The sequence below is a fragment of the Crocodylus porosus genome, unplaced genomic scaffold (assembly GCF_001723895.1).
Source record: "Crocodylus porosus isolate Cpor-Errol unplaced genomic scaffold, CroPor_comp1, whole genome shotgun sequence".
NCBI lineage: Eukaryota > Metazoa > Chordata > Crocodylia > Crocodylidae > Crocodylus > Crocodylus porosus.
In genome coordinates this window covers 18,609,770-18,627,808 of record NW_017728907.1, presented here as the reverse complement: position 1 = coordinate 18,627,808, position 18,039 = coordinate 18,609,770, and the positions used below count along the sequence as shown (strand labels likewise).

The following is an 18,039-nucleotide window of genomic DNA, read 5'->3' as shown; positions in this document are numbered from 1 at the left end:
GTGCCTATTCTAACTACAGAAGAGAAGAGAGAAAACTTCTCAAGTAAGGGCTGTGGCAGGAAACTGTAAGGGTTTTCTGTATCCATGGCTGGGAAACAGCTGAGGATCACTAAACCAATAACATAAGGTGCTTTGTATCTGGACATTTACTTGCTTTTACAGGGCTTTCTCTTATTTTCCTGAGACCTGCATTTTAAATTTTTTCAGAGTGCTGTAGGAGGTGACTAACATTTGTACTCATCTGTGTGATTGAGACTTTTGAATGTTACAGTAGAGTATTCAGGGGTATAGGTTGTAGCCATGTTGGTCTAAGGACATAGGCAGACAAGATTCTTTAGGTAAATCTGGTATCTTTTATTAAACCAACTGAAATAGTTGGAAAATTTCTTCTTTGCAAGCTTTTGGGTACAAATACCCTTCGTCAGGCTGAGGAAGCAACTGCAGACCAACTAAACAAAGAACCTTAATTAGCTTGTTCCATTTATATCTCGGCATCTTGGCCACATGTTGAGATCAGATATTGTGGTGATATATAGGAACATATGTAGAATAGAATAGATCCAGTAGTTATTAGGTAATAAAAGGAAAAGATTAGTGATTTTTGGACTTGCATGATGGATTCCTGTTGAGAGACAAGTGAACGAGACAAGTGGAAAGAAAAAGTGAAAACAAACTAAAATATGATCCACTTTTATTGTAAGGAGGAGAGGAAAAGTCCTCACTGATTAACAAGTTAACTTGGGAAGTTTGTCTTTCTCTTTTCTTTGGCTGTTTTAGTTTTAAATTCCATATGTCGCAGGCTGCCTGCATCTTAATGTTTCAGGAAGCCTAAATATAAACAGGAGAGCAAACCCTTGCAGCACTGAGCAAGTAGTCAAAAGATGGGTTTGTCCTGAGGCATGTGAGGGCCGCACTTTGCTCTGCTTAGTCACGCTGGTGAGGCCCCTGATCTGGAAGCGAGCTGGCAGCACTGATCCGGAGCAGGCAGAGGTTCAGACAGGCCTCCGCTGATGTGGCAGGTGGACTTTGACAGCTGTTTACAGGAACCCGGGGAGCTCAGTCCAGGTCTGCAGAGTTGCTGGCGGTGGTCTCATTCAAGCAGGTGTGTGTATGTGCTGAGGGGCATCTCACTGCTCGCTCTGCTTTTGCCAGGTGCTGGTTGTCCTTTGACCCCTGGGAAATGGTCATTTAAACCTGTTTCACTTAGTTCTGGGTGGTGGAATGGCCTGTACTTGGAACAGATTTATTTACCCACAAGTGTGTTTACTAGACTGGTGTTTACTTGGGTGGTTATACTTTGTATTGTATAGGTGGACCTCAGGCTGAAGTCACAGTAGTAAGCAGTGTAAATGTCCACCTTGAGGACAGCCCAGAATAAATTGGTCAAGGTTATGAGAGAGAGGGGGAGATTAATTTTTGGAGTGGGAGGAGGAGAGCCAGTTTATTCCAAATCAAACCTTGATTCCACACACCCATGAGCCTGGAAGGCTTTTGAACTCCATGAGGCTTCTGTCCTTTTTCAGGAGGAGTTTGGAGGTGCAGTGCTCTACCAGGAGGTCTAAAAGTCTCTGAGGGGCATAGCTTCTGTGCTAGCATTTCTAAGAATGCAGGATACATTCACTTCTGTGCCTGCCAAGTCATGGGACTGCAGGGTTGAGTCACTGCCCACTTTGGGGAGAGGAGCGCTGACCAGCAGGGCAAGGCTTACAGGTTCTAACACTCAGGGGATTGCAAGGGCTGATGTTGTTCCAAGCCCCTATATGGCTGCACAAGGGTGAGCATGTCTTTCTGTTCATAACAGGTCATATACCCTGATCTGCACAGCCTGGAGATCTAGATCCCAGTTTTGTGAGGAGGGCCTATTTCTTGAGTATTATATCTAGCAAACATTTGGCTGTTTCTGAATGTTCGAGGAACTGTCTGCTCTGAATGGGACCTCTGGATCTGGTGAGGCCTGGAACACTGTGATAAAGTGAACACACAGTGGTGGCTCCTTTCTGCCCTGCAATACTTCTGTGTTGTTTATTCTGCTAGGAATTTTGGCATTATGCTGCACATGGCAAGGTGATAGGGACAGGGGGCAAGCAGGCAGAAGCAAAGATAGCTCAGAAGTCATTGTGCTGTCAGATTGTCCACTCAGCTGGTGATACTTCTGGGGCGCCTCTACATGGCAAAAACCATGTTAATCCGCTAATGCACAGTCAGATTAGTCTACTGTGCATTAAGTATCACAAAAAGACTGTGCGCTGTTGCTACTGCACATTATTGTCAGCTACAGCACATTTATGTAGTACCTCATATTAGAGGTACTAAACTTAATGTGCTGTAGCAACAGCACATTAATGCACATGAAGACGCACCCCTGGGAGACAAGATCCCCTACTGAAGGGTGTGGTGTTTCAAGACAGACAATTATTTAAGGTCCATCTTCCCCTTACAGGGCCTGGGTGATGTTGTAGTCTAGCTGGCAAACAGATAACTGGTAAAGACTCAAGTAGTGTGCTGGAGGAGGTCATGAAGACCCCTGTGCCAGAGCCTCCTACTCCAGAAACATATTTGGTATTTTGGGGTGGTTGAGAGCACATTGCCTCAGCTCCTTGCACCTGTGAGGGTGACCTAATTTGCTGGCTCATCTCTCTCCCTCCCAGCTCAGAGCACACTGACCAAGGCTTGAAAAACACCTGCTCGCCATAGGACTAATTCAGCTAGTCAAAGATAGTCAACCAAAAAGGTTCAGGGGCAGTGCCCGGATGAGAAAGCACAGCAGCTTGGCAGCTACTGGCTGCCTAGGGAGGCCACATGGAGCTCTTGTGTCATCCGATGCCTAATTTAAAACGTTCCAGCTACTGAAAGGCAGGTAGAACTTTCTCTCTCTTCTCTATTCTGGTCTCTTGACCCCACTGTTAAGCAGCAGTTCAGCTATTCAGTTTCCCTCTTGCTCCTGTTTATTTTCTTATTCTTTTGAGAAATAGCTTTATCTCTTGCTTTTGATGATACCCATAGTTTCCCAACCATCTCTAGCAGCAGCTCTTTGAAGCAGATGAGATTTTGACAGTTTTACTGCTCTCACTGGATTGTGAATTACAGGAGTGAAACTGATTAATCTTGTTCTGCAAACTGAACACTTAGCAGCAATCCAGGTACCACGGGCTGACTGGAGATTCAGGAAGGCAACGCTAGCCTAGTTTATACTTGGCAGGTAATCACTGAAACTGCAAAAATATGGGAGCTTTTTGTTTTCTAAGATGGAAAATAAAATTCTGCAGAAATTCATGTTTTAGGCCTCCACACTTGCCAAGGAAGATTTCCAGCTTCTGACTGGTGAGTGGACAAGTGGATTTTCCATGCTTTCCTGCTGGCTCCCTGAAGAGTATTAAAGAGCAGTAGATTGACAGAGAGGCTGATGGATATTATGACACTGGAAAAATGGCAGCGCACTTTGTAGGTTGCCCTGACGTGGTTCAGAGCTCATTTAATCACATGCTTTGGGATTTACTCTTATGTTTGCAGGAAACTAAATTAGATTTGGAACTGAAAGAAGGCAAGCCAGGAAGAGACTCCACAGCAAGTCCCAGATGGAGCCTTGGACACCCCCATGGCCACCTCAACCATGGGAGAGGCATATAGCCCCAGTGAAGGGCCAGGACAGGGGTCAATGGAGGCAAGTCTACCACAGACTGCCCCCTCAATCCAGGCCCAATGGTGAGAGGTACTACCACCAACGACAAGGCCCACAAACAGGGCCTCAACCTTGGCAAGATTCCTGGGAAGAGTACTATCACTACAGCTATCCTTGGAGGCCAGGGGACCAGATTAGGCCGGATTCCAGGGCAGAGTATTATGAAAGTAGTTATCCTCCTAGACCATATTCAAGGTAAAGTATGAATAAAATGAACTAACCATATAGCTCAAACTGTTCTCTTCTGCTTTTTATTCTTCCATGTTCTCCTGGATAACCAGTTACTAAAGAAAGAATTGTAGTCACTGCTATGCCTATGGTTGCATCCTCGTTTCCATTCTAATCCCCTTTTTATGGTCATGCATAACTTTCTAAATCTTTTAATACTGGGACCAAACATTTCTAAATTGTTGTCATCAAAAAAATGAATTTCTTTTGAAAGTTTGAGTAAATAATTTGTTGGAGTAAATCATTGGTTTCTTTGTTTGAAATTAAGGAGATCAATAAGCAATAATATAGCACAAAATTATGGCAACCTTGGTAACTTTCTTGCTGGAATAGCTGTGGGTAGAAGGATAAAATGTTGGAAGGAGACATCCTTCATCACGTAGAAATGAATTTGAATGTTATGGCATGGATAGGTTTTGATTTGATCAGGTTATGGTCCTCATGTTATGCCTGCATAGTCCACTTTGCACACTTTTTCTGCTAAGCTTGTGGAATGCTCAGCTAAGGACAATGGCGCATGTGCATGGGGCTAAATCCCCTCCCAAGAAAATTGTACAAAGGTTGATCTGAGGTACCTGAGGAACATGGTAGCTTCAAAGCTTTGGAGAAAAAGGCTGTGTTTTTCCAAGAGCTCCCTAAGATGCCCACATACATAGATTTAATAGATTTCATAGACATTAGGGCTGGAAGGGACCTCATAAGATCATCAGGTCCAGCCCCCTGCCTAAGGGGCAGGAAGTCAGCTAGGGTCAAAGGATCCCAGCAAAACCCATCTGTTGTTTCTCCTGGGCACCATCCTGCCAGGCACTCGATACAATTAAATTGCTCAGGCCAATGGTTCTTTGTGACTTGAATCTTTATTTTATCGAACTACTTTCACAACAAAGTCTATCTCTCAGATGGGGAGGTGAATTCAACCCTAAACTTAAGACCTGATCTTTTGATCCTTGAACTTCCATCTTAAAATAGGTCCTGCTTGTTTCCTGGTCTCCTGACCCTGGGACTACTTATGATGTAATGTGTGTCTTTAGCTCTGGAATTGTATATTCCCATGAACTGAGGAAGTGAGAACAGCTCCTCAGCAGCCCAGTATTGACATGGTTCTGAGATGGTTTCTCATTCTTTTATCCTCCTTTGTAGTCATCACTCGCTTTGTTACATTTCAGGCAAGGTCATGAGGATCCACACTGGAACTACCCAGCACCAAGCTCTGGGGAGGATTATTCTTATAAAGATTATTACAGACACCCACCAGCAGTGCAGGATGACAGAGGTATTGTATATTTCCATAGGAATTAAGGCTATTCTGCTTGCTGTTCATTCCTGGCATGGGTAGTCCAATGAGCTGTTACACTGGCCTGGCAAAACCTTTAGCATTAATCCTGTCTGATGTGTGCCTGGCCTGATAGACACATACCTGTTTGTCATGGTGGCCATCCCTGTTAGAAGAGGAGAACTGCTTGTTGCTGCCATTGGGTTTGATTAGTGTTGCTGTTGCTGTTGTCCTTGTTGGGTGTTATTGATGTATTGTCAGTGCTGACATCTTAGGAATTGTGGTGTTGATGAAGTCACAGCTTAGAGATTCCACCATCAATCTTGTTTTAAAGAATGACCACAGATTTGGTTTGGTGACAAACATTTGGCCAGGTTTATTGTCTACAAGTACAGCCCTAATACATTTTGGCTTAACAAGTACATCAGAACAGGAGTTAAGGCATTTGTATGTACGACAAGGTAATGAGCACAGTACCGCACAGGTTCCCCTGGGCCGCTACAAAATTCCCATACTTTCCAACCCTCCTTTTATATAATTATCAAAACAAATTATGTATTGCATTCCATCTGTATTTTGAATGTCTCAAACTGTCCTGTATCATGGGCTTGTTTCACATCCTGACCTGGGTGTTCCTGTTTTAGTCTTATCATGCAGGCACAGGACTATCCTACACCTTGTACAGCCATCTTCTGCTCCCATCTTCTGGCAAGAGTTCCCATCTTTCCCACATACCACGTTTTGTTTGTATAAGGAGTTCATGCATTGGTCAACTTTGCTAGTCAGGCCTACTCTCACCAATTCTTTAGCAAAGCCTTTGTGTAAGTGGTATAAATCAATTAATGTTCCAGTGAGGCCTACAGTTGCCTCCTCAAGCACCTCTTCTGTATTGAGCAGAAGGGCTTGCTGCAGGGCATCCAAAAGTATTCTCCTTCTCCTGAAGACCACAACTTGCTGCCCACATTTCCAGTCCCTGGGTCATGGACCCTTGATGCCGCGTTGACTTTGGCTTGCAGTTGAAAGGTGTTTTCAGCAGCAGCCTTTACATGCAGGGTCATGTAAGGAGTTATACTGAGAGGTAAGGAGTTATACTGATAGGTGCTCAACCTCTAGTCCATGGGCCAAATTTGGCATGCAGAGCCATGTCATTTAGTTTATGGGCTTCCCTACAGGTCTGGAAATTTGGCAGCGGGAAAGCAATGCCAGCATTAATTGTCATGGCTTCCAGAATTGTTGCAATTAACATTGCCACTGCTACCTCACTGCCAAATTTCTGGACCTATGAGAAGCCGTGTGGATAGTATAACACAACCCTGCATGCCAGGGGCTGAAATGTATTTTTGTCCATACCCTAGGTTTGATATACCAGGCAAAGCCCAGAGTACTTACCATCAGTCCCAAATGGAATGGGATAATTCTGATTTTTTGGTAGAAGGCCCATTCTACTAGTTTTATGATATTTCTGACATAAAAGGATGGAAGGAAGAAAGAAGTCTGTGTGTGTGTGTGTGTGTGTGTGTATGTATGCTTGTGCATGTGCATGTATTGTGCATACAGACATAGAGCTATGATGTATCTTCTGATTTGTCTTCACATAACAAGCCAGAATAATTTAGAGACAATGAATTATGAATAGCAAATCCTGATCAGTGCCTGTGACTCGTTGTCTCTTTTTAAATCTAACTAATGCTAATTGCACTGAAGTAGAAATGCTACAGCTTCACTGTTGTTTTCTCTTGAGCATGCAGATCCAAGTCAAGGAGATCCTTATGGCAGACGGGCAGATTACTTGGATCAGAGCTATAGCAGAGACTTTGGTCATGACCAGGCCAACAGCCCATTTGTGCAAACGGATACAAGACAGTACAGGTAAGGAGGATTAGGAAGGGAATGCCCATCAAATGTGTGCAAACTTTGCCCCCACCCATCCTATTTAGCAGTTAGCAGAATCTATGGCACATTGTCTTTACACCTCTGTAGATCAGGAGGGCTCTGGATGCTGTGCAGAACAAAGAGCTGTAGAAACAAATGGACCTGGAGTCCACATTCCACGTGATAACAGCACTGTAAACAGGGTAGCCTCCTATTGCTTCAGTTAACCATGCTGGAAAACTGGCTAAGAGGTGTATAGGTATACTGTACAGGTAGGTTCACTAACCCCAGCTGCTACACTGGAGCTGCGTTTATCCCCAGGGTTAGGTAGAGAGTGTGTGGAGCAGGTTAGCATGTGGAGAATCACAGAACAGTACTTCAGCTGCAAAGTTGAGCTGATGGGAAGAATTTCTAGATTCATTCTAATGCTTGCAACACGTGCTTCTACTACACATTCTAGCTGCTGATCTCAGAGTTCCCTGCAAACAGGAATACTCATTCCTCATGAAGCCCCTGTGCAGAGCTCCCTGGCAACAGTAATGATGCCCCACCCTGAATTTCAGCCAGCTAAGTTATACCTGCCTCGTGCCAGTGTGCCCAAGGAATAAAGAACCACAGGTGGGCTGTGCAGCTAGGATTAATGTAGACCTTAGGATCTGAGCCAGTCCCTATTGAAGTCAACAGAAAAACTCCCATTGATATCAAGACTTTTAGCTCAGTCTCCTAGATTATAAACTGTATTGGAGAAGTACTGTGTCTGCCTTCCCCCCCCCGCCAATGAACAAAACAAAACAAAACAAAAAAACCCACTAAGGAAATAGATATGATGATGATGAGTTAAGTTTTGATGGTGTGGCCTGCATGGTTGCAGCTAGAAGGGGTCTGAGGCTTACAGACAAGTTTTTTTCAAAATCTATCAGTAGTTTATAAAGCAGACAGGACACTAAATATCTTTAGAAATATGACCCTTTTTACTTTAAAGTCACTTTTCATCTCACTGGGTATAGCAGGTTGGCAATGCTACAATCCTGGTCTGTTTGGCAGGAGCCAGAGTCTACTCCAGAAGTTGCAGAGACCTGTCCTGTTTCTTCTTATCACCTGTGTCTTTGTCTAGCACTCATATACATGCCACTGTCCAATACTTTGCACCTCGTGGGGAGCTGCCAGTACTGACACTTTATGGCACTGGCACTGAGCCCATTTGCAGTGAATTCTGTGGACTTGCAATGGTTTATGGCATCTCTGCCTTCATGTTGGGTCTTGACTCAGTTCCCTTCCATAGATCAAAGAACTATGACTCCTATGAGGAGAGTTACATCTCTAACTCCAGGCAGGAGTGGACTGGGGAGGCACCCCAAAGGAGCTCCTTGGAGGAGGCCAGCATCCAGCCACATGAGGTAACCACCTGAGAGTGATGATTGGGAGGTTTGGGAGAAGATCTGCCTGTTCATCCTCAGGCAGGAGGAGCATTGTGTAGTTGTTAGAGAAAAGCCAGGCAATCGGAAGACCTGGGCCTTATCCCTGGTGCTTCCCTCAACCTTTTTACATGACCTCGAGCAAATTCCTATGCTGCCTAGTGCCTCAGTTTTGCAGTCTGTAAAGTGGGGGAAAACACTATGTCCCTGTCTTACAGGGTTATTTTGAAGGTTAGTTCAGTACTGTTTGGATAGTACTTTGATACTTTCATGCAGAGCCTTGGTTAATACTGTTGTGATTATAAAATCTCCTGCTGGGCTTTCACTTATACTTCACAGGCATCTGAATACAGAAGCCTCCCTTGTTGTGCCTGATATTGGTTGAAAGGCTGATCTTATTGGGTTATTTCACCCTTGGTTCTTCTAGGGTATCCATTTTCCTCTGCTTACTTCATGTATCTTCCCCAGGTTGCTGCCTAGCAGCATAGCACTCTGTTACCAGGGTAGGTAGGTGGAAGCTCTGCATGCGGCACAGCATTGCTTATCCAGACTACAGGGAGGAGACCCTATCCAGATTTACTGTGTTTTGTGAACAAATCCCTCCAGGGCAATTTTTTTCCTGATAAAAGATGCTCTTTTGGTTCCTGCGACCCAGCTGGTGACCACACTGAAGTGATCACATCATGTCTGTTTGAGGTAGTAGGATAGATCTACAGCTGTTTTAAATTGGCATAGCTCCACGAAAGTCAGTGGAGCTCTGTTGAATTATGCCAGCCAAATAGCTGAATTGCATTTAGCAAAACTTTTGGGAATGACCAGGTACAACTGAAACTGTCTTGGACTCTAAACTTCTTGATGTTATCTGAGGGAAGGCATCGTTACCCTCAGCAGTGGTGCATGCTGCCTGTCTCCCTCTGTGCCGGATTCACCGTAGAGATGAGGTAGTTGTGTCTCAGTCTGAGAGCATAGCTCTATAGTGCAAGCAGTGGAGGCTTTTGCTGTTAGCTCTAAAGCAATTTTTTCAATCCCAATTTTGGTGAAAGCTGTGGCACTCTCACTGCAAACTGGTTTAATTTCATTTATACCATATTTCATGTTTTCCCGTCTTCCCTGTCTTCACTTCCACCTTCCTTTTCTCTCCTATCCTTTTCCCTTTCACTTTCTTTGTGTCATCTTGGCTTGTCTTTTCTCTTAGCTCTCAGGTACTGGTGAGTCCAGTCTGCTCCAGCAGTACAAGGAATCTGGCCTCAGCTCCAGCAGTTATGAACTCAGTCAGTACATTTTTGACTCTTCCAATCAGTATGACCCTGCTCCATCTGAAGCTTGGAGTCCAATTCATACAGGTGGGTAACCATGAAACCACCAAAGACCTCAGGTGAGGCCAGGATTATGCACGAGCTGTAGTTAGGGAGACAGGGGACAAGTTCAGGATATGCCATTGACCTTGCTCATGAAACTAAAAAGATTCAGAGGGGGATGAGTGGCCTTTATTTGAGGAGCTTGGAATGTGAAGAGTGATGCTGTTTATTGGCCACCTACTGGGGGTTTGTCTATGGATGGACATATAGAACCTGTTGTCAGATTTGAAAACTGGAATAATTATCGTAAATAGAAAAATATCATACCTTGCAAAAATTTAGGGTATGTGTATGTATTCTCTTTGTCTTTAATAGATGATCACATTGCCCTAAACAGAGCTATTCTGATCACCGTCACCTCTTAGAACTTTGCTATGTCGGTTGAATTGTATTTTAGTGTCACTGGCCTCTGTTGCCATGGCCCTGCTTTTAGAAGCATAGTCACATATGTAAGGAGCTTCTGAGTGACTCTGTGCACATGAGGGTTGACACAGAGACCATTTAAAGTTATCTAGAAGTGAAAACTTGATTTAATTTTTTTTCAAGTGCAAATGCTCTTTGGATCTTCCTAAATTATAGCATTTTGGGGTTACTTTTGCAAGGGCTGTGCAAGAGTCAAAGCTACCATACAAATACAATAATTCTTGTCTCTGGCAACACTGGACCCACTACTATGCAAATATGTCAGAAGGCCCAGGAGAGACCTGCAATCCTGTGGCACTGGCTCCTTGTCATTTGCGGAGAATTCAGTGAAGTCATCCCTGGAAGAGAAAGTTGGGTGCTTTCCCTCACTCTCTCTGCAAATATGAACAGTGCTGAGTAAAAACCAGAGAGCTGATTTTGGCCTGTGTCTATGTTTATTTTTTAGAGGAGGCCTCATTGGCCACCCTGCACCATGTGGCACCCCTCAAGTATTCACTCCCTCATGTGCCCGTGTGCTTTGGAGCAGGAGGCCACCTGGTCCGAGTGTGCCCTAATTTCCCAGCTGAGGGGCAGCCTGCCCTTGTGGAATTGCACAGCCTGGAGGTAAGCAATCAGCTGAGCCCCTCAAATGGAGACTAACTACTTTCCAATTAATCCACACAGCCCCATTAATCCTCAGAGCCTCAGGTACCATACCCACACAGCCTCTTCCACTGTGAAACTTCAAATAAAGCTGTATATTTTGCAGCTCCTTGCCCCCACCCAAAGCTCTGGCTGAACTCTGCTCTGCAGGTAGGCAACCTTGACCCAGTGGAAGAGATCTGACTCAGGGCTCAGGCCATTCTAGTTCTTACAGTTTCTTGAGTGTGATACAGGTTGTTTTTGTTAGTTGATTACCATCATTCAAGTCCTGCAGGAGTCACTTGGACTGGTTCTTATACCAGGTGGCTGGTCCGTTCTGATGAGATGTTTTGGTGTTACAGCTGTCATCTTAGGAGAGGTTGGGGAGTGACTGGGGGGAAGGATGGCCTGCTGGTTATGACACTAGTCTCCCTTGGATTTGGGGGACTTTGGTTCTAGTCCTGGCTTTGGCACAGACTTCCTTGTCACCTTTACTTAGCTGCTCTGTGCCTCTACTTCTCATCTGCAAAATGGGTATGTTAGCCCTTTCTGAAAATGCAGAAAGGAGAAATACTTTGATGATTGTAAGGGGCTCAGTGGGTGTGGTATGGGATTCCAAACAAGTGCCTCAAGTAGACTGTACTCCTAACTGGAAGGTTGTCTCCATAAAGTCAGCCTGTTTTCTTCCTGCTATAAACATTAAACTGAGTCTTCTTCCTTCCAGAGGCAAGAAGTATATGACCCAAATGCCATCCTAAAGGACAATTGTTTCTTAAAGTTCACCATCTAACCAACACAATATCTTAGTACATCTGCTCTGTAACAATATGGATTCGCTAAAGTTACCTGGAGGACTTTTACCCAGATTGTCAGGCCATTTGCTGAAGCACCTCAGCTTTCTGCATGTTCAGATGGAGCTTTAACCAGGCAGGAAGAAGCCAGTCACTGAATCTGCTCTTGTTTTCTAGGTCATCTTTGATAACACAAAAGAGCAAGAGGAACTGCAAGCTTTCCCTGGGCCTCTTGTCAGGTACAAAGTCATCAAAGGAGCATAGTAAACCATACTTCTCTGTATTTCTTGCTGCCTAGAAACACAGCCCCCTTTCAGGCTGCACTGTAGTATTTTGTACCAGCTTGACCATCTGAGTAGTATAATTACTTAAAGAATTGGAGATAAGCCCTAGCCAGGGCATTTTGATTCAAATTTCAAAGATGAATAGATTTGAAGTATTTAGATCCAGGTATTTTTTGTTAGGCTTATTTTGAAGATAAGGCTCATTTGTCAAGTTCCAAACTAGGCTTATATTCAGGACTTCCTCTGACCTCAGATTTGGGATTTAAGGTTTTTGTTTTTTTGAGAATATCCATCCACCATTGCTTGAAGATTTGGCTTGAAGATTTGGCTTGAATATGTGGCCCTATTTTGGAGTTATGTCCCAGCAAACCTGGTTTTAGAAAGGTCTCCTGGACATCCAAAATCTTTGTACAATCAGTGATCTATACAACCAGAATATTCAGTCTTGACAAGCTCTTAAGCTATGAAGTACTAAGGCCTGATTTTGAGGCCCTTAGGAGTTGAGGTTAATTAAGTGAAAGCCCTGGTGGGTGTTTCCCTTTTGATACATTAAATGTGTTCTCTTTTACATTGGTTATCTTGATATGGCATTCAGTAGCTCATGGGCAAAGCTCACGAGAGAGGAAACAGCCTGTTTAAAGGAAGGAGAGCGATGAAATTACAAAAGGAGAACTGAGGAAGTATAGAAGTTGGTAAGAAATGTGAAAATCAGAAGATAGTAGAGCAACAGAAAGAGACACCAGAGCAGCATTAAGATTGCTAGAACCCAACAATTCTAAGTATATTTGACATTCTCTGTATACAGATTAATCAGGTAAAAATGTCCTAAGGGCACTAAGAAGGGATTTCAGATATATTGTGAATCATTCTAGTTGAGCCATCTGGAAAATGGGAATAAGAATAACCAGATGCTATCTTTGCGTTGTTATGGGGTGCTTTGTGTATGAGGTGTGTAAGAGTGGCTGGAGCAGATGTTCCTGTGGACCACCTATTTATTATATAGATACCTGCGGGTGCAGAAGACTGGACTTGATGACCCAAGACGTCCCTTCCAGCCCTATGCTCTTATATTTTGCAAGCTGTGCATATGGGTACAGTTGTTATTGATTTGCATATGAAGAGCTTTTTTTTCCCCACCTCCTGCCCCCTTGAGCCTCTGGAGTCCTCCACATGATTCACAGATTCCTCCTTGATGTCCCTGGGGATGCCATCTTCTATACTTGCTGACACCTCCCACACTTTTGCTTCTGTGATTGTTTCTGCAGGGAAGATTTGCACAAGGTGGATGTGATGACATTTTGCCATCACAGAGTGGCCATGAGCTGTGACCTGACAACTCAGAGAGGCAGAGATTCAGCCCTACTTTGGAAACTCTTGATTCTGCTTTGCCGTCAGAATGGGGTACGTGCCTGCACTGCAAGGTGCTGTTATAGAGATGTGCCAAAGCTTTTGAGTCCCTTTGATTATGTTATGGAGAGCTTCTAGTGGGGGTCCCTAGTGTAAATGTGAAGCAACCAAGTATTGCTAATATGGAATCTTAAATGCATCACACTCTCTCAGTCCCGTTGCCCAAAATACTGGGTATATAGAAGAAATGCTGGTTCAGGGCTGCTGCTTGTACCAAGGGGGTACCAATGTTCCTGTACAATAGCACCACTTACAGGGGCACTGTCAGCTTGGTTTAAGAGCTAGATTTATACTGAAAAGGTGAATAATTATTCAGACCTAATCTGCAAGGGGTCTGCTCTGGGTCGTTAGAAAAAAATACAACAGTAAAATCACCAACATTTGAATTTTACTTATTGACAGCTAGTTGCCATGACCGTTTTCCACTAACAGTACATATACATGGTTAAAAGAGACTCACTGGTGACAGTTGGCAGGATAAAAATCATAAAAGCCAGCAATGGAAGTGGGAAACTGATGATGAGTGGAAGGTCCAAAAGGAATCGCTCATAATATTCAGTCTTGTTCTAGATACCAGACTGCATAGGTCATTGGCTTGGTTTGATATGGCAAATCATATGTTCTTCCCTGTCTCTTTATAGTCCATGGTAGGCTCAGACACAGCTGAACTTCTGATGCAAGACTGCAAGTGCTTGGAGAAGTACAGAAGGCAAAACCCAGCAGCCAACCTGATCAACCTGACAGACGATGAGTGGTCATCATATGGCTCTGGAACACCAGATCTCCTCACTGGGGAGATCCCACCCATCATGGATACACAAGAACAGATAGTGGAGAAGTTCACCAAGCTCCTTTACTATGGCAGGAAGAAAGTAAGTGGCTGATGTACATTTCAGTGCCTCCTCAGCCATTGACCCCCGCCAGCATTGCCCTGTTTGGAGAGAAGTGGCTGAGTTTCCCTTTGCCTTTCCAAGTCCGTTAACCTCTATCTGTAGTTGATGGGGACTGGGGGTGGGGGTTGAATTATATAGCTCTCTCAGGCCTGAGCTAGCTCAGTGTCTGGGATGAAGAATCACATCTGCAGGAAAAAAAATTAATTTCACATGAGACCAGCCTGCCATAGATGCAGAGATTTCCTAGCAAGACAAGCTTCAACCCAAAAATCTCCAGAGAAGTCAGGCTGGGGAGTCAGAGCTGTTGGTCCCAAACTAGGTGTGGAATTGGGCATTTTCTTCATAGCTGTAGAAGAGTGAAATAGTAACAGATGGTAATAAAATGATTTTTTAATTATTATTTTGGCTGCAGGAAGCTTTGGACTGGGCCATGAGAAACCAGCTGTGGGGTCATGCCCTGTTTCTGTCAAGCAAGATGGACTCACGGACTTACAGCTGGGTGCTGACTGGGTGGGTAGGAGTGGCCAGAGGGCAGCTTTCAGGTGACTGGTTTTGCTGGGCACAGCTAACCATTGAGGTGTCACTCATTGTTTTCACGGTAGTCATGCTACAAAGCAAAAACAATGCACAGGTTCCAGTCAAGCCCTTCATGCTCCATTACTTTGTCAGTCAGCTGAATAGGCATGTGGAGGAACCTGTACAGATCTGGCTAGTCTCCTCAGGCATACATGTCTCCAGCTTGGCAAGAAAAACCAATCTGGTGGCTAGGAAGCAGGGGGAAGCTGCTACTAGAGGTTCTGAGATGTGGGATGGAGTAGCCTAAAACACCCCAGCCATGTGAATGAAAATAACATGACTTGTGCTGTTCAGCTGGTAAGACAATCTGGGCATGGAGAGAGGGCTGTGAGATAAGGGGAACATGACCACATTGGGCTGATTGGATAAAGAGGAGCAAGCTCACTGTATTGGCGTGGCGTGGCGTGGTGTGGCGTGGCGTGGCTTGGCTTGCCTTGGGTGGGGGGTAGTTCACATCTGTACTTACAATAATGCTGTAATCTGGCATCTCATAAAATCCAGCCTTAAAGGAGGAAAAGAAGCAGCATCTTAGACACTAATTCCTTGACTAGCTGCTGCACTGGGAGGGTTAACTGAGGGGGGTCCATGTGAAAATCCTTACATGAGTTAGAAGCTGGCTGAGTGAGAAAAGGGTGAATATGCAGTTTTTGAAAGGATCCAGTATTCTTCTTGCACTTACAGGCATGCCTGTTGTTCCAATGTTTCACAATTCTTTGAAATTTAATAGGGCAACTTACTTAACTTCTCCCCTCCTTCACCAGAAAGTTAAGTCTTTAGGCTAGGGCTACAGCCCTAATGCCCCAACTTTAACTATTTCAGAGAATCTCACCTTTGTACAATTGACCATATTGTAATATAGAAAACATCTCAAGGTTTGTCTGCAAGGGGAGGTTTTTTTAGAAGAACTATTCCGATGAACTTTTTCCAGTTAACTTGCAATGAGGATGCTTTAATTCCAGAATAAATGAATCTTTGACCTGAGTTTGCCTAATCTATTTTGTAAGTGCCCACATAGGGAATTAATTAAGAATAGCTATTCTGCTTCACATCTTCCTTTAAACTGAATGAAAATCCTCCGTTCACAGTATGGCTTAGGCAGCTCCCTTCCCTTTCCATTTACAATTGTGTGACATCCCTGTGTAATCTCTTTTTCTGTACTTCAGACAACCTGAACCCTTTCCAGGGAGATGTTTCCCAGAATTGAGGAGTTCTCCTGTGCAGCTCTCTGGCCTGCAAATAACATAGAGATCACCAGCCTTCTGGGATTTATTCTTCTTTCCTTCTTGTGTCATACTCTCACCAACAGCTTTTATTTAACCTTTTCTTGGAGCATTTTTTGGGAGGTGGATTGCTATTTCTTCCTTGTATTGGAGATTGAGGCCTTGGAGAGCCATGAGCATAATATCCCTGCTTCTCCTCTCTCTGTTTACAGGTTCACCAGCACATTGGCTGCCAATGATCCCCTGCAGACTCTCTTCCAGCTCATGTCAGGAAGAATACCCCAAGCAGCTTTGGTACTTATCACATGTGGCCTGCTACTTCCTCCTTCAGTGCCTGGCATAGATTTGGAATAGGAATACTGGGCTTCCTGAGTTTCTATAGGATGACAGGACCAGAACAGCTTTTTTCTTCTATAGGAATTTGGGTTGGGTGAAGTATAATAACCACTATCTCTATGCGGGTTCGTGTGCCAGTGTTCAGTGGTGCTATGAGGAGGCGGAAGGTGTGAAGTTGACCTGGGGAAACATGAAGCTGATCTTTAGAAGTGCATGGATGGTAGGAGTTGCTGGCTGATGGTGGCATGGAGGAAAAGCATGGGGCGAGGCACCTGATGACTGGAGCAGATGCTGATACAGAGGGATGAAGTTGGATGAATGTTTTTTGCTACTTTGCATGAGTATCTACCATTAAGGTGGCTTCTTTCAAGAAGCACAGCCATTGGGCAGCACTGGTGAACTTCCAGTGAGCAGCAGGAGAAGTTGTAGCATTCATTTCTTGTGGATTTCCCCTTTCTCCCTCTTTACATCCCCATTTCTTTAGTGTATATGGTTCTTCTGTCTATGAGATTTAGTAGCTTTCAACTGAAGTCAGGTAAAGGCTATGTCAAGATGGTGAACTATGTGTTTATCTTCCTTTTCCTCCTTTCTTTTCCTTCCCAGTGCTGTGGAGACAGCAAATGGGGAGACTGGAGACCCCATCTAGCTGTGATATTGTCCAACCATGTCGGAGAGGCTGAGCTGAACCATCGAGCTATTGTCACAATGGGAGACTCTTTAGGTGAGCAGAGGCAGATATTGTCTCCAGATCAGAAGTCCACATGCAGCATCCGATAAGGTGCCTTACTGTGCTCACAGATTCAATGCAATCTATTCCAGGAAGCAGGAGAGTAAGGGCTTGAATGGCTAAAGTACAAAACCTGCCTGGGGCCCTGAGTGAAAACTGTTTAGTCTCAGTTCATCTCAACTGTAAAGACACCCATATCACCTCCACCACCACAGCAGCTAGGTCTAGCTCTCCAGGTGGTAGGCTAAATATCATTTTGCCTCTAGCTAAAATGGTCTCTCTGGGTCAGCTACTGAGGTTTCTGCTGGTGTATAGCTGGGACACTTAGGAAAAGGGAAGACAAAAGTAGGGCTTATTTACAGTTTCAGTTGCAATAACCTTTGCTGCCACAAGATGACCACTAAAATTGAGAGACCACCCAGAAAAAACAGGCCAACATTTTTAAAACTGTGATAATGGGGCAGTCATTGCTGTGCCTGCAGTGTGACCTGAGCACTCACAGGTATGCTTGTCTGGACTGGGGACTTGGGGAGTGACTGGACACCAACTCAGTTTTCTTACCTGGCTCCTGCCTGTGTTTGGGAGTGGTGTGGTCGGGGATTGATGCTTGTTTCTTGAAATTGTGATGATCTGGGATATTTGCTGAGTGCTCTTGTAAACAGGGAGGGTGCTTTTGCATTTCATATGAACTCAGAAATATCAGGAAGAAATTGGAGCTGGGGAGTGGGGAGTGGTGCCTGTTCACACACTGTTTCCAGCCTCCTGGTCACAGCTGAACCATCAGATACCATCCCGTTAATCTCTCTAGTGCTTGAATGGACCAGGCTGGGGTGGGGCTATTGCTTCTGTCTTTTCTCTCTTGAATTCCTTACACAATGCTGTCAGGACAGCTTATGCTACTTTACCTCCAGGCTGAATGCTTGTTCTCTCTTCAGC

At 44.4% G+C, this 18,039-nt stretch overlaps 1 protein-coding gene across 8 annotated transcripts in view; it reads left to right on the top strand.

The window, feature by feature from the left end:
- The first annotated feature begins 977 nt into the window (after window positions 1-977).
- The window catches only part of SEC16B (SEC16 homolog B, endoplasmic reticulum export factor), a 50,717-nt gene continuing 33,655 nt past the window's right edge, over window positions 978-18,039 (top strand). For 3 of the 8 annotated variants that reach the window (XM_019530896.1, XM_019530897.1, XM_019530898.1), the window contains exons 1-14: window positions 980-1,102; window positions 1,802-1,947; window positions 3,511-3,874; window positions 5,074-5,180; window positions 6,929-7,049; window positions 8,335-8,449; window positions 9,663-9,810; window positions 10,694-10,851; window positions 11,838-11,899; window positions 13,210-13,345; window positions 13,993-14,223; window positions 14,657-14,754; window positions 16,253-16,334; window positions 16,980-17,097. In XM_019530896.1, coding sequence (XP_019386441.1) covers window positions 3,576-3,874; window positions 5,074-5,180; window positions 6,929-7,049; window positions 8,335-8,449; window positions 9,663-9,810; window positions 10,694-10,851; window positions 11,838-11,899; window positions 13,210-13,345; window positions 13,993-14,223; window positions 14,657-14,754; window positions 16,253-16,334; window positions 16,980-17,097 — 1,675 coding nt within the window. In that variant the 5' untranslated portion in view covers window positions 980-1,102; window positions 1,802-1,947; window positions 3,511-3,575. Of the gene's footprint in view, window positions 1,103-1,801; window positions 1,973-3,510; window positions 3,875-5,073; window positions 5,181-6,928; window positions 7,050-8,334; window positions 8,450-9,662; window positions 9,811-10,693; window positions 10,852-11,837; window positions 11,900-13,209; window positions 13,346-13,992; window positions 14,224-14,656; window positions 14,755-16,252; window positions 16,335-16,979; window positions 17,098-18,039 lie in introns of all 8 variants that reach the window. The other 5 variants (XM_019530895.1, XM_019530891.1, XM_019530894.1 and 2 more) reach the window with 4 other exon arrangements.